General features: G+C 43.2%; 1 protein-coding gene across 6 annotated transcripts in view; it reads left to right on the forward strand.

Annotated features, from left to right (window-relative positions):
• The window catches only part of nfia (nuclear factor I/A), a 146,152-nt gene that overhangs the window by 115,430 nt on the left and 16,208 nt on the right, over positions 1–14,514 (forward strand). For 3 of the 6 annotated variants that reach the window (XM_084922176.1, XM_084922177.1, XM_084922178.1), the window contains exons 5-7: positions 4,940–5,057; positions 9,208–9,335; positions 14,096–14,263. In XM_084922176.1, the coding sequence (XP_084778302.1) occupies positions 4,940–5,057; positions 9,208–9,335; positions 14,096–14,263 (414 nt within the window). Of the gene's footprint in view, positions 1–4,939; positions 5,058–9,207; positions 9,336–11,286; positions 11,338–14,095; positions 14,264–14,514 lie in introns of all 6 variants that reach the window. The other 3 variants (XM_084922179.1, XM_084922181.1, XM_084922180.1) reach the window with 2 other exon arrangements.

A 14,514-nucleotide genomic window follows, 5' to 3' on the forward strand; every position in this document is an offset into this window, starting at 1 on the left:
TGTCCAGCTAATCGGTGGCATGCAGTCTGACGATGTTACATTTTAGTACTGACTAAGAACCCTGGGCGAGCAGGTACTAAAAAAGTACTTGGTACCAGGTACTATGACCTAATGGAAAACCCTGATAACTGTTGTGAACCGTGCCAAGTTGATCCGAGTAGGTACTAATAGAAAAGGGGCTTAAGGCTAACACAAGCTAACAGTACCTAACTAAGGCTAACTACAGCTAACTTAAGGCTAAGAGTAGCTAAATAAATGAGGACACTTCTCACCCTGCATTGACAGCTGAGGTAAACAGTGGACTAACAGCGTTCCACAGAAAATTCTCGGGGAGATCCGTCTAGGTGCGGCTGTTATGGGGTAAACTCAAAATGTTTTTGATCTCTGTTAGCTGACATGTTAGCATGTTTGTCCTACAGCAGCTAACATAGCTAGAATTATGCACTTGAATTGGGCAGTGTAAGAAAACAGAACTCGGTTGACTGCAATCTGTAATCTACTGACATCTAGTGGTGAAAAATGTTACACACTGTAAGCTTAAGATTTGAAAGGTAATTCAAGCATGATTCTGTATAGCAATCTGTTAAATTACTGCAGGTGAAGGATCTTCTCAAACCTGGTTTCTTTACATATTAGATTTAAAACGCTGATATTTGTGTTAAAATAATACGATCTCTACATTTTCATAGTCAGGGGTTCTTTTTAAGTGAATCGATTAAACAATGGGTGTTCCAGTTATTAATTGTGCCTAGTAAACTGGCACGTGGGTGTAGCACAGGCTGTAAAAGGAGCTGCAGCTCACTCTGAGCCTCTTTGATGTTTTTAGACACTTGTAACCAGCTCTCTCACACACACTCACACACACAGATGCATGAGTGGAGTGCCAGCAGTGCACCTTGGCACTGAAACAGATTTCATGAAAACACACACACACAAACTTCCTGCCAGTGTGTCAGGAGAGTTGATATTAGACGTAAGGATGTTGGGGATTACAGCTGATATGATGGCTTCACACACACACAGTGCAAACACACAAACACTCAAATAGATAAGAAGGCAGATGACCCACTTGGCACCTTCTCGTACCTTTGTCTGTCTCGCTATCGCGCTCACGCACACACACACACACACACACACACACAGGATGAAAGATGAATAAACCTGGAGGCCTGCATGCTTCAGACTCCTCCTCCTCCCTCCCCTGCCCTCTGCCACACACACCTGGTGGTGTGCCAGCAGCAGATGGGCACCGTGGCACAAATGACACAAAGATGTTTGACAATTTTAATAATAATCACAATAATAATCATAATAATGAAAGTGTGCATTGGAACAATAAAACAAAGGGAACAGCTGTAAGCGATCAAAGAGGTGCTTTTGCGAGTTCTCGCAGAAACACGATGAAGATGTGCTTTAAAGGGGGGTTACAGTAGTAACCACTGTATGGCGAGTGACCTGAAAGCATCATTAATACAGCGAAGTTGAGCCGAAGCTCCGGCTGGCAGACGTCCAGACAGCAGAGCACCGGCCCCCGGCATTCAAATGCAAGAAGTAAACACAGAGCAGCTTCATTACTGCCAGAAATCTAATCAGCAAGGATACAAATCAACCAGGAGCAGCTGCAGAGTGCTGCCAGCGCCCTCCACAGGCTGCACACGTCAGTGCAGCAGTGCCTCTCAGACAGAGCCCATCAACACCATGTTTCAGCTGTCATCTCATTTATGATTAACCATTAACATCTCAGAGGTTCACCCACAGTCTCAGTGAGCACATGCAGCAGATTATCCATGATTGGCTGCTTTTATATCCTTATCTCTTTTTATTCTAGAAAAAATCAGCTTTTCACTGAATTTCCCAGAGGAACCTACCCGAGGGATTTCTATTTTTATTCTTAATATTAGATGGTACACCATACTTTGTGTCTACTGATTATCTTTATTTTTACCACTTTGGACAGTTTCAGTTCAGTTCAGCTTTATTTATATTGCACCAACAACAGTCGCCTCACGGCACTTCATATCGTAGGGTAAATATCCTACAATGATACAGAGAAACCCCAACAACAGACAACCCCCTATAAGCAAGCGTTGGGAGACAGCTGGAAGGAAAAACTCCCTTTTAACAGGAAAAAAACCTCTGGCGGAGCCGGGCTCAGTGAGGGGTGGCCATCTGAGAGACCAGTTAGGTTTACTACTATCACAAGGACTTATCCATTATTTTTAACAGTTTATGCAACTAGTGAAGGAGTCTAGGACTTGCTTATGATGGCTGTTTTAACATCATTGATTGTTGGCGATCTCCATGTTACCATGGAGATGTTTAAAATGTCTAAACATGAGTTAGCTTAGTGAGCGCGAAGCTTCAGAAAGCAAGTGAACAAAGTGGTGTATGATATAACATGTTCTCAAGGTTTTCATCAAGACTGCGATAACGAAAAGAATCGAGTCTATAGGGGAGTTTGGGATTTGCAGTGCATTATGGGATGAGTAGTTCCTTCACAGTTAAGTCACTCTCCACACGGTTTGGTAGCTTTGCCTTTTTCAACTCAAGACTGGCTTCACTGAAAGCTTCACACTCTTTATGAGTTTGTAAAACCTCAGAGGAGAAGTGAACAAGAAGTTCCCGTCCAGAACTGGAGTCATAAAAAAGTGGACTACAATTATTAAATTACAGGGTAAGTTTACTTGTCCTCAGACGTAAAAACACAGAACAGGTCGACTGTTCGTTACGAGCCGCGGCAGTCACAGGAAACTTGTACGTTCTTCATTTTTCAGTTTTTAAATTATCTTTGTTTTTACTTCCTGCTCCCGTGGGAAAGGAGTTTAAAACGTCCACACACAAATGACCAACTCTCTGTGTGTGTGGGTCTGTCTGTGTATATGTGTGGGTGTGTGTGTGTGCATGTGTGCGTGTCTCAGGTCAGCCCTATCTCTGCAGGGCAGAGAGAGAGAGAGTGATAGATAGGTGGAGCGAGATCACGGTGCTGAGCTCAGCAGAAAACTCCCCACCAGGTCCTGTCAGTCCTCCCCCTCCCTCCATCCCATCACACCATCATGCTATCTGTCAATAAAACGATGAAGAGTAGGGATGAGGGTGGGGGGGGGCTGGAGGCGAGGGGGTAGATGGATGTCCGGTTTTGAAGCTGATTGCTGCCTTTGTTCAGCAGGATTTTCAAATTGAAGCATTTGACAACAAAGAGCCGGATCGCTCCCTCGCTCCCTCCCTCCCTCCTTTAACACGGAGAGCCTCGCAGGGCTTTGTGGAAGAGCTTCTGTCCCCCGAGAATAGGATGGGGGGGGTGCAGCAGAACATGAACAGATCTGAGAGGAAGAGGGCCACAGCTTGTTGTTGTTGGTAGATGCTAATGTTGCGTGCTAACTGCTCTCATATACATTGATGACATAAACTCCTGTTGTGAGCTAATATTGAATATGTAAACAGAGACAAGCGGTGCTCGGCTGCTCGTCAGGCTGTTTGTTGGGAGCAGTGGCTTTAGAGTCTCATTTATAAAAGCGACTCATTTTTGTCTTTTTTTAAGGAGGGCAGTAATTTTATCACCTCCTGAGCCAATTCATCCGCCCGCCAGATTAGTCCTGACGATCCTCTGACCGTCAGAGGAGACGTTAACAGCTCTGAGCTGAACAGAGTCCCACTACTGCACACACAGGTGGAGCAATTTTAAATGCATACACCTGTGCACTTACTGGAGTGTTTAACGAGGAGCTAAACAACAACACCTGTCCGCACACAATCCCTGCATCATGCGCTTCAGGGTGAGCTCAGAAAACATTCCCTGGAAGCTGCAGGAGGATCATATGTCGAAGCTAATCTGCTGGTTCTGCTCGGCCAGAAAATCCCAGTGACTGATGCAAACACACAGTCACTCAGAATTTCTCCTTAAAATATTCTCCCTGGTTATTGGTACTTTAACGTGGAGTTAATCAGACTGTTTAATTAGTTGTGTTTTTGAAACGCAGGAATATTCACACGAGACATCTAGCGGGACGATAAGTGAAACTTATTTTCAAGGCCCTGTCCTTTGAACCAATCAGCTGTCCTCAGAGTGGGTCAATAAGCACCTCCTCCATTTCTGACAGGCGATCACACATTTTTCACTGAAGCTCAGATGGTTCAAAGACGCGTTCATTTATGTGTATTGAATGAATGCAGGCGCCGCTCCGGTTTCCCTCTACGCTGCTGAAGTACAGGAACAGTAAAGGACTGTTTGTCAAGTAGTGTCCCAATCATCGCCCTTGTTAACCTGTTCTCTCACTTCTCTGATACAACATAATTATCTTCTGTTCCTGATTGGAGGCTGAATTTAAAGCCAAAGAAGGCAGCTGTGTCCCTCTCTTGTCCTTCATCTCCATCAGCACCATCTCTCCGTCACTTTACAGTTTTTGTTTAAGAAGTGCAGATTAAGCACAGAGGTTTCTGTTGGTCTAGTTTCCAGGGGAGAGGAGGTCCAGGATATAGCCTAACCCCGTCACTGGAAGAACGTGATAAAACTTATGTTATGCTTGACGGGCGGTCAGATGTCCAGTGACGCGTTGTGTTGCAGCATCTCTTCAGGCAGGAGGAAACACATTTAATAAGAGTCAACCTTTACTTTTTAAATGTGCACTTTGGATGATTAGAAGCTTTAGTCTTCTTTTCTCGTGTGCAGCAGCTTTATGAGACAGTAACTGCTGCCGCAGCAGGCTTTCATTGGAGTGTCCATACTCCCATGAAGTCTCCTTCACTGCAGGAAGTTTCTTGTCTCCTTTAAGGAAACCTGAAAGTGTCAGTGAGGAGCTTTCACAGCTTGTCCTCCTGATTTTTATCAACATGTTTAACGCACCTTGTTCAGCCTCCAGGTGTGTGTGTGTGTGTATGTTCACTGGTTATATAAAAATGTCACCGTATCCGTACTGACACTCTCTGTCTGTCCGTCCATCAGCGCCCATCGCAGCCGGCACCGGGCCAAACTTCTCGCTGGCCGACCTCGACAGCTCCTCCTACTACAGCATGAGCCCAGGAGCCATGAGGAGACCACTGCCCAGTACCTCCTCCTCCAGGTACACACCAGCACACTCACCACCTCCTCCTGTTGTTCATGTGACTTTTTATTAGTTTTAATGACTGCAGTCAATCAATCGATTGACTAAGGTCAAAGTGTTTCTCAAAGAGGGAAACATGCGCGTCATAGAAAACTCTAAACAATGATCCAATAAGTGCTTTTGTAAAATAGAAGAAGTAGAAAACTGATTCTATAATATTTCATGGAGCACCTGTAATAAAATAAATGGGACGCAGAGTTTAAATAACCTTTGTTGAGCTGTCAGCGGACAGAACGGTGAGGCGTCAGTGCTGAGTGTGAGCGCCACCTAGTGGCCCGTGGACTGACCTTTCAGCGATGCTGGAGAAGTCGCTTCATCATTGGCCGATGTTCCCAAACCAGAACTCGAGATGGCTTCATTTCGTTTTTTACTTCCAAACATTCAAATCCAGATGGTTTATGTTCCAGCCGTACAGTGCTCAGAGGACACACAAACAACAAAGAGTTGGTTGGATTTGTGAAATGAAATTACTGCAATGGACAGATGCAAGGATGACGACGGTCACACCCTCGTGCAGTGCACTGGATGGATGCTGTATCACAGACATGATAGGACGGCTGTCAGTATTTCACTAACTCACCTGCAGGGTGTGTAGAGTGTAAAGGCTACGGCAGCTTTGGTCTGTGCATGAACACTAACTGTTTGTTCCTAATGTGGCTTAATGTATGTTAGAGCACACACACACACACACACACACACATACAGCTGATTGGTTCTGACCTGACCCCCTAAAACAGCCCTTGAACACATGTGTCAAAGTCAAGGCCCGCGGGCTACATCCGGCCCGGCGTACATTTATATCCGGCCCGCGAGATCATTTTATATAGATTTATTATTATTGTTATGCATGGCCCGACAATAGGAGGTGCTAATAATATACAAACAACAGATCCCATAATGCAGCGCTGCAGCCTCCTTGCCGAACGCTAGGCTATTTGGGAACATTCTCGCATCAATCAAGTCAAACTTCTGTTATTGCGAAGCTAGCCGCTCACAATGGTGGAGAGAAAAGTTGACTCTGAAAGCAGAGCCTTTCAGCGCCAGTGGGTGACTGAATATATGTTTACAGACATTGCTGGTAAACCCGTGTGTCTTATTAGTGTTGCTAATGTGGCTGTAATTAAGGAATTTAATTTAAGACGGCACCACGAGACAAAACATCAGGATAAGCTGAAAAACCTAAATGCAGAGAAGAAACTACAGAAAGTAGAAGAGCTAAAGAAGAATCTGACATTTCAGCAGACTTGTTTTCACCAGAGCAAAATCACAAAGTGAAGCTGCATGATGAAGGTGTGCGACGTCTTGTGTCCAGACAAAATGCAGATTTTGGCAAATGTGAGCCTGAGGAGAAATACGATTGCTGATGGGGTTTGTGAGATGGCCACTGATTTAAGAACACAGTTGTGTGAAAAAAGCAAAAACTTTATCGCATACTCTCTTGCTGTGGATGAAAGTATAGACATGATGGACATTGCACAGCTGGCCATCTTCATCCGTGGAGAGGAAATATTGAACATTAAATCGATGCACAGGACAACGACAGGAAAAGACATTTTTTAACACGTATGTCAAAGTGTAACAAACTTGTTGGACTTACAACAGATGGAGCGCCAGTGTTGTGCGGTGAAAAAAGCGGACTAGTCAGCAGGATGTGAGTAAAGATGCAGGAGGAGAACTGTACCGGTGGGTTAACAGCATATCACTGCATCACACACCAGGAAAGGCTGTGTGGTAAAGTTCTAAAAATGGAGCATGTAATGATCACCATAACGCAAACCGTAAATTTTATCCAAGCTAAAGGTTTAAATTACCGTCAATTTCAGTCTTTTATATGGGAAATAGATTCAGAGTTTGCCGACATGCCATCATACAGAGATCCTTTGGCTGAGTTGGGGAAAAGTTCTCAATAGAGTTTTTGAGCTCAGCAAGGAAACCTGTCAGTTCATGGACATGATGTATGATGCGGTGAAGGCATTTCAAGTGAAGCTGTCACAAATGCACCAGTGCAACTTGCCTCACTTTCCCTGTTGCCAAGTAATGTTAAACCAAATCAGCGCACTTTGCTGAACTGCACCTGTGCAGATTCAGATGGAGCTGCAGTGTAATGATACACTCAAGGGAAAGTACGACACTGATTGGCCCGCACAGTTTATTAGTTCCACTCCTGAAGCAATGCCCCAGCTCCGTCTACATGCGGCTCCAACCTTGTGTATGCTTTCATTTATTTTTTTCTGGGGTTTTTGGCAGCATGTTCATATTTCTAACTTGCATAATTTTGACAGGATATATTTTTATGAAGAGCAAAATATTTAAAGTTAAAGTTTATTTTTTTAAAGTTTATTTAATCTGGAATAACATTCCTGTCTGTTTTTATTCATATTTATGTTTAAAAAACATTGTTTTAGTCTGTTCAATAAATGTTTATCTTGTTTGGCCCGCGACCTAAAGTGTGCCTTGAGTTTTGGCCCCCTGTGCAATTGAGTTTGACACCCCTGCCTTAGAAGGTACTCACAACTCACTGATATCCTCACAGTGATGGTTTAAACTCAAATGATTATACAAACACTCTCTCTCTCTCTCTCTCTCTCTCTCTCTCTCTCTCTCTCTCTCTCTCTCTCTCTCTCTCTCTCACACACACACACACACACACACACACACACACACACACACACACACACACACACACACACACATATGCTTGCAGGGTTTGCCCTGACCTCTTCTCTTAAATCGATGCAGTCGCAAAAGTCGTCTGTCTGCTGAAATACCTGCCCTGCAGCGCACACGCACGCACACACACACACACACACACACACACACAGTTAGCTGAGTGTGTGTGTGTGTCCTCTGTCTTCTACACCCTCTCTCCCTCTCTCCTCTCTGACTCCAAACACATCTCCAGAGACCTCCCACACACACACATTACCACACACACACACACACAGATCGCTGTGAGGCAGTGAAGCAGATCCATATGGAAATATTTAAGTCTTTACTAATGTCAAAGACCCTCCATTCATACAAACACATCTCAGTGTACGGGCAGGTCTCACACACACACACACACACGCACACGCACACACACACTGTTAATGTTTTAACTTCCTGTTAAACAAACAGATCTGGCCAGTGAGGTGTAAACCTGCTGCCTGTGAGTCGTTGCTCTCATGTTTCAGGCTTAAACCTTAAAGTAAAGCAAACAGAAAATGTGTGAAATGCATAAATAACTGCACAAGTACACAAAGACTACAGCTGGGTTTGGAGGGTAAAGGAGGACATGTAAATTTATGTCTTACAGAAAGGTATGAATTCAGACTTTGTCCTTCCTTTTCTTCCTGTCAGGGTTGCTCTGGTTTACCCAGTGTGAGGCTTTAAAGCCAGATCAAGTGTACATCCATCAGATGCTGCTGTAAGTCAATGCCTGAGAGTCATTTAGTCCACAGGACGCGTACGGTTTGATCTCATGTCAACCCTCCTCACTGCTCCTTTCTTTTTACCATAAAACGCCACATTGTCAAAGTTCACATGGAGTCAGCCAATCAGTGATGTCAACAAATGAGCACTGGACTCCAGTGAAAGCAAAAATGGCCTCCATGGAAAAGTTCAAGGAGAACACCGCTGCTGGCCAAGAAGATCACAAAAGCAAACTGCAAACAAACATCTGGATGATCCCCGAGACTTCTGGGAAATCTTCTGTGGACTGACAAGACAGAAGCTGAACTTTGTGGAAGGTTTCAGTCCCATTACATCTGCATCAAACTAACAGCTTTGTTCCCTTAATGAATGAAATCATCATTTAAAACCTGCACTCTGCATTTACTCAGGTTCTCTTTATTTGATGATCTGAAACATGTGAGTGTGACCAATATGTGGAAAAAAAAAGAAATAAGGGAGGGGCAGGTAGGTGAGATTGAACAGTTGGATGTGTGGGAGGGAGCCTGATGTGCTGGTCTCGGGTTTGGGTGGGACTTCAAACAGCTGATAGCAGGAATCAGAGGGGTCTGTGTGGGTGTTTAGGACTCCACCTGTTCTCTGTTTGAGCTCTGAGCTGGAGAACAGCGGGGTTAATAATGGGAGGAGTCACCAATGCTCCTCTGTCTCTCTGCAGCTCTGCCAAGAGGATAAAGTGCATGGAGGAGGACGTGGACAGCCCGGGGGAGGAGTCCTACTACCCAAGCCAGGGTCGGTCTCCAGGCAGCGGCAGCCAGGCCAGCAGCTGGCACGACGTGGAGCCAGGTACGTAACCACACCCCCAACGAAACCCCAGCCGCCTCCTCTAATAACAGCCCCGCCATCTTAATACCCCACCTGACCCCGGCCCTAACACTCCCCCCACCTCCACCATGCAGACTCTCGTCATCACACATCCCAGAGCTAACCTGCCGCTCCAACGCAGCCCAGCGGAGCGATGCTACCATGGTGCAGTGTGCAGGTGGTGCTTCCAGCAGGGTGTGTGTGTGTGTGTGTGTGTGTGTGTGTGTGTAAGAGTGATTTTTTTAATGTTTTGTCAGAGAGTGTGTTCTCTCGACTGCCTGTCTCATAAAGAGGACGTCACAGGTTTGATCCTGCACACTTGCAGAATCAGATCCAAACAGGAAGTCTGTCACATAAACAGGAAGCAACCTCCAGCATGCCTCCGTGTAGCTCAGTGTGAATCTGAACAGTTCAGAGACACAAATCTGTTCAGTGAGCCTCACGAAGCCGAGAAAGGGGGGGAAAATTTAATTCGCATTAATATGTCATTAAACTGTCAGCTCAGAAGAAATCCATGTTTTTTAATTTGTCTTATAATTATTATAAATGATTCGATTCATTCTTCACTTTTAATTACTTTTTCAACAGTCAGGCAGTTTGTTTAGTTACCCTTAGTTACCTTTAATTTTTATATTTTTACGTCATATTTTTAAATATTTCTTTGGTGATTCTTTTAGATAGAGAAGTCAAATTATACATTTAAATTTCAAATATTTTGATATAATATAAATAATAATCTGGCATTTGATAAATATACAAATATCAGTCAAATAAAATATATTTTAATACAAAAAGTCTTTACGTTCATTTTGACATTTTTATTCAGTATTTTTATGATATTTTATTTCAGTGAATGTTGCTTTTTTCAAATATATTTATAGATATTCTTTGCGTGGCTTTTATGGGTTAGAATGATTTTATTTTTTTTTTTTGCCAGGTGTTTTTTGTTAAATGGGTTGGAAATTTATTCAGTTACATGTTTTAGTTTTTATTCTGAATTCAATTTTACATGATCATTTATTTATTTTTAATGTTCGTTAAAACTATACTGTAATTGTTATTGAACCTATTAAAATATTTCGATAGGAAATTATATTCTTGCATTTAAAAGATGTGAATATCAATCAAATCTAATGTTTATTAATAATATTAGAATAAGAATATTATATTTTTATAATTGCTATTATGAAGCTATTTAAATTTTCTTTCTGTTCTCTATGTTTCATTTTTTTTATTTATTAAAAAAACATTTTTTTAATAATATTTTGGAAATTCGAGCAGACCCCCGCGAGTACCCGGTTCGATTCCCAGCCGAGCGACCATCTGCTGCATGTCGTTCTTCTCTCTGTGCTGTTTCCTGTCGCTCTCTCTGCTCTCAGTCTTTTGAAGGAACAAAAATGCCCAGGAAGATATGTGCAAAATAAACTGCTTTCCTAATATAAATTCATTTTACAGAGATGTTTAGGTTTCTGTTGAGTATTTCTATGATTTCAGTACAATCAAATCTATTTTTAAAGCAGGTTTACAGCTACAACAGAAGCACGTCCACTCTGGTTCATACTGAATTATAAATCGCAGGTTAGCTGTCTCAAAGGAAACTTTTAAATATTTTATTTTTATTTTATTTTTTATTTGCGTTAGAAAAAATAGAAAATTGCTTTAATTCTCAGTTATTATTTATTATATTCAGTTCATTGCATTCACATTGTTCCAGTGCATTTTTGGTTTATTTTATTTTTTACTTTCATTTTTGCAGACTCAGAGATTTTGTAGTTTTATTTTGGTAACCATGTTCTTAAACACACACGCATACACTGATTATATTTATGAGTTCCTTCCTCTTCCTGTCTCCTCTTCCTCTCTCGGCCGGTGTATTCATGCTACTTTTCCTTTCCGTTTCTTTTCTTCCTTTCCTCCGTCTTGCGTTGGAAAGCTGGATATAAGCTGCGTGGCTCTCTAGCTAGCTCTTTCATCTCCCGACAAGGTAAAGACGTCAACACGCCTCCTCACTTCCTGTCTACATGTCTGTGAAACCGCCTCCTCCTCCTTCTCCTCCTTTTTGTCTTGAGTTTCCGTCTCGTGCCCCCCTCAACCTCCTTCACCTCCCTACCGCACTCCACCCAACCCTAACTCCACTCACCTGGCAGCATGCTGATGATGTCACTGTGGCACGTCGATTTTGTTTAGTTTGTGGACGAGAAAACCAGCTGGATGGACAGCAGGACAGTTTGTGTCTGTGTGCGAGTGTGTGTGTGTGTGTGTGTTGAATGTGAATATGTGACATGGTAACGAGTAAAGGTGTTGTTAGTGTGTGTATCAGGAGACGTTTGAATCTGATAAATGACCAAAACTAACCACAGATTGTATATTAAAGGTGGAAGGTAACTCAAACTGGTTTGAAGTGTGAGGCAGCCTAATGGCTGCTGGATGAGAGGGTGGAGCTCTAACTTACTGCTAATCAGTAACATCAAAACCCTTGAATTTCACTCAGCAGTCCTGGAGCTCCGCCTTTTTGGACGCTCTGCTAGTACAGGAACCTGACAGCAGCCAAGTTATTGGTCAGTTGATGTCATTATGACAGTCCAGAGGTCAAGTTCGGGTGAAGCCGAGCAGACAGCTAGCGGCTACAGCCACCTGTGTCACCATCCACCTGTCAATCAAAGAGGCCACACCCCTAATTATTATGAAGGGCAATATTATCTAGAGACCAAACAGTTTCTGGATTGTGTTGTATTGGACAAAGGTGGATGAAGATGGAGTTGCCAAGCAGAAAGAGAAGAGGAAGACCTCAGAGGATGTTCATGGATGTAGTGATGGAGGACATATTGGTGTGAGAGAGGAGGATGCTGGGAATGATGGAGGCAGACGATCTGTTGTGGAGACCCGTTAAAGGTCTCCACATTTAATTAAATGGTTGTGGGTTTTTATGTTTATTTTATTGTGTTGTTCCATTTTCATTTTGTAATGTTTTACAGATTTTTATTTGAAATAACATGTTTGGTTAAATTATTAACTGGGACACATTAAATAATGGCTAAATGGATGATGAATGAATGAATCATAATCAGTGACGGATCGATGGATCATAGATCATGGATGGGTGGATGATGAAGGATGGATGGATGGGGAATGGATGAATGGATAATGATTGATGGATGATGGATGGATGGATGAATGATGGATGCATCATGGATGAATGATGGATGCATCATAGATGGATGAATCATGGATGGATGACGAATGATGGATGGGTTGATGATGGATGGATGGATGGATGGATGGATGGATGGATGGATGAATGATGGATCACGGATGGATGGATGGATGGATCTTGAATGAATGATGGATGGTTAATGGTGGATGCATCATGGATGGATGATGATGAATGATTGATGGGTGGATGGATAATGAATGATGGAGGGATGGACGATGGATGGATCAATCATGGATGACTGATAGATTGGATGGATGGATGGATGTGGAAACAGGATGAGGAAGAAGACATTGAACAGCCTCAGTTCCACCTGACAAAACCTCTTCAGTCCTTCATCACACTCACAAACAAACAACCCCCTGTGCCTCTTCCTCCTCCTACTGCACCTCTGCCCGTCACTACAAGCCCCACCCCCTCCAGGTAGACCACAATCTGTGTTGTTCCCTCTGTTCACAGCTCGTCTCCGAGCTGTGGAACAATCGTGTGTTTGTGCTGATAATCAGCCATGCAGAGCCTTATTTGCAGTAAAAGTACCTCCGAGTAAAAGTACTCCATTACAATAAAAGTACTGCATGTAGAAAGCAGCCAGCCCGGGTTCAAATCTGACATGCAGCCCTTTGCCACATGTCTCCCCCCACCTCCTGTCACTCTTCACTGTACTGTGTAATAAAGGCCAGAAATAAAATATTTTAAAAAGCTATATTATAGATGATCACTGTTGTTCCTGTGATGAACTAATTCAGCCTGAACTGCGTCTATCTGGTAGCTATGGTAAAAATTAAAATGTGACCAGTCAAGATGTTCCCGTCTGCTGAAGCTTATTAAATATTTCAAATAAAAATCATCACATGTAAGTGTGTCTCGATATTAACGGCAGCCAGGTTATGTTTGTTTATCCCAGCTGATAGCGTTTCACACTGCTGAGCTGACAGGAAAGAGAAACAGCATGTCTGAGTTTCTTGTCTCTCAGAAAACTGACTTTTTATGTTTGAATAAAAATGCTGTCGGCTGGCCCATCTGACACACAAAGAAATAAAAATAAATGATGGGCTTTAGATCATCACTCAGAGGAACCTTTCCTTAAACTATAAAAGATAAACTTGTTTTTTTAAAAAAACTGAATAAAATAATGTAATTTCACATTTTTATTTGGTTTTCTGTGTTTTTATTTATATATTTTGTTGCACACTTTTCATGTCGATATTATTATTTTTATAAAATTTCAGGCTTTTTTTTATGTTCTTTTTTATATTTTAGTGTTTCATTTTATTTGTCATCATTTTTACTCATGTTGTCATTTTTTGCTGGTATCTAAAAACTAAAAAAGGCTCAGACACACTAAACTCTCTGACACCTGCAGCCTGTGACTCAATCTCCAAGCCCCGCCCCTGATCTCTAAGCCCCACTCCAAACCACCACCTCCCTCCTCCCAACTCCTCCCCCCATTGGAGGTGCATAAAAAGTGTTTAAAGAATCAAATCTGCCATGACCCGCTCCTCCTCATCATGATCATCATGGTTCTTGGCAGGGATGCCGTCACCCGCCAGCGCTCTAAAGAGGTCAGAGAAGTCCGGTTTCTGCGGCACTGCGCCTTCACCGAGCGGCGCTTCCTCCACCTCCTCCTCTTCTTCTTCCTCCTCTTCCCCCCGAACGGCTTTCACACACCATCACCGGCCCGTCATTACCGGGCCTCGAGGTGAGGTCATCCCCAGAAACCTCCCTCACCCGCCTCCCACCACACACACTCACCTCCTTCACCCCACCCCCACCCCCGTCAGTCTCTGTGGGTTTTGTCAGGAGGAGGCACCTGTAGACACACACCTATAGGCTGTAGGCAGGGCACTGTGTGTGTGTGTGTGTGTGTGTGTGTGTGTGTGTGTGTGTGTGTGTGTGTTATGAGAGCATCCTTCCCACCTCATACCTGTTCTTACGTCCCACCCACCCACC

Source organism: Perissodus microlepis, chromosome 23, assembly GCF_051167445.1.
Source record: "Perissodus microlepis isolate ML-2025 ecotype Zambia chromosome 23, ASM5116744v1, whole genome shotgun sequence".
Classification (NCBI taxonomy): Eukaryota; Metazoa; Chordata; class Actinopteri; order Cichliformes; family Cichlidae; genus Perissodus; species Perissodus microlepis.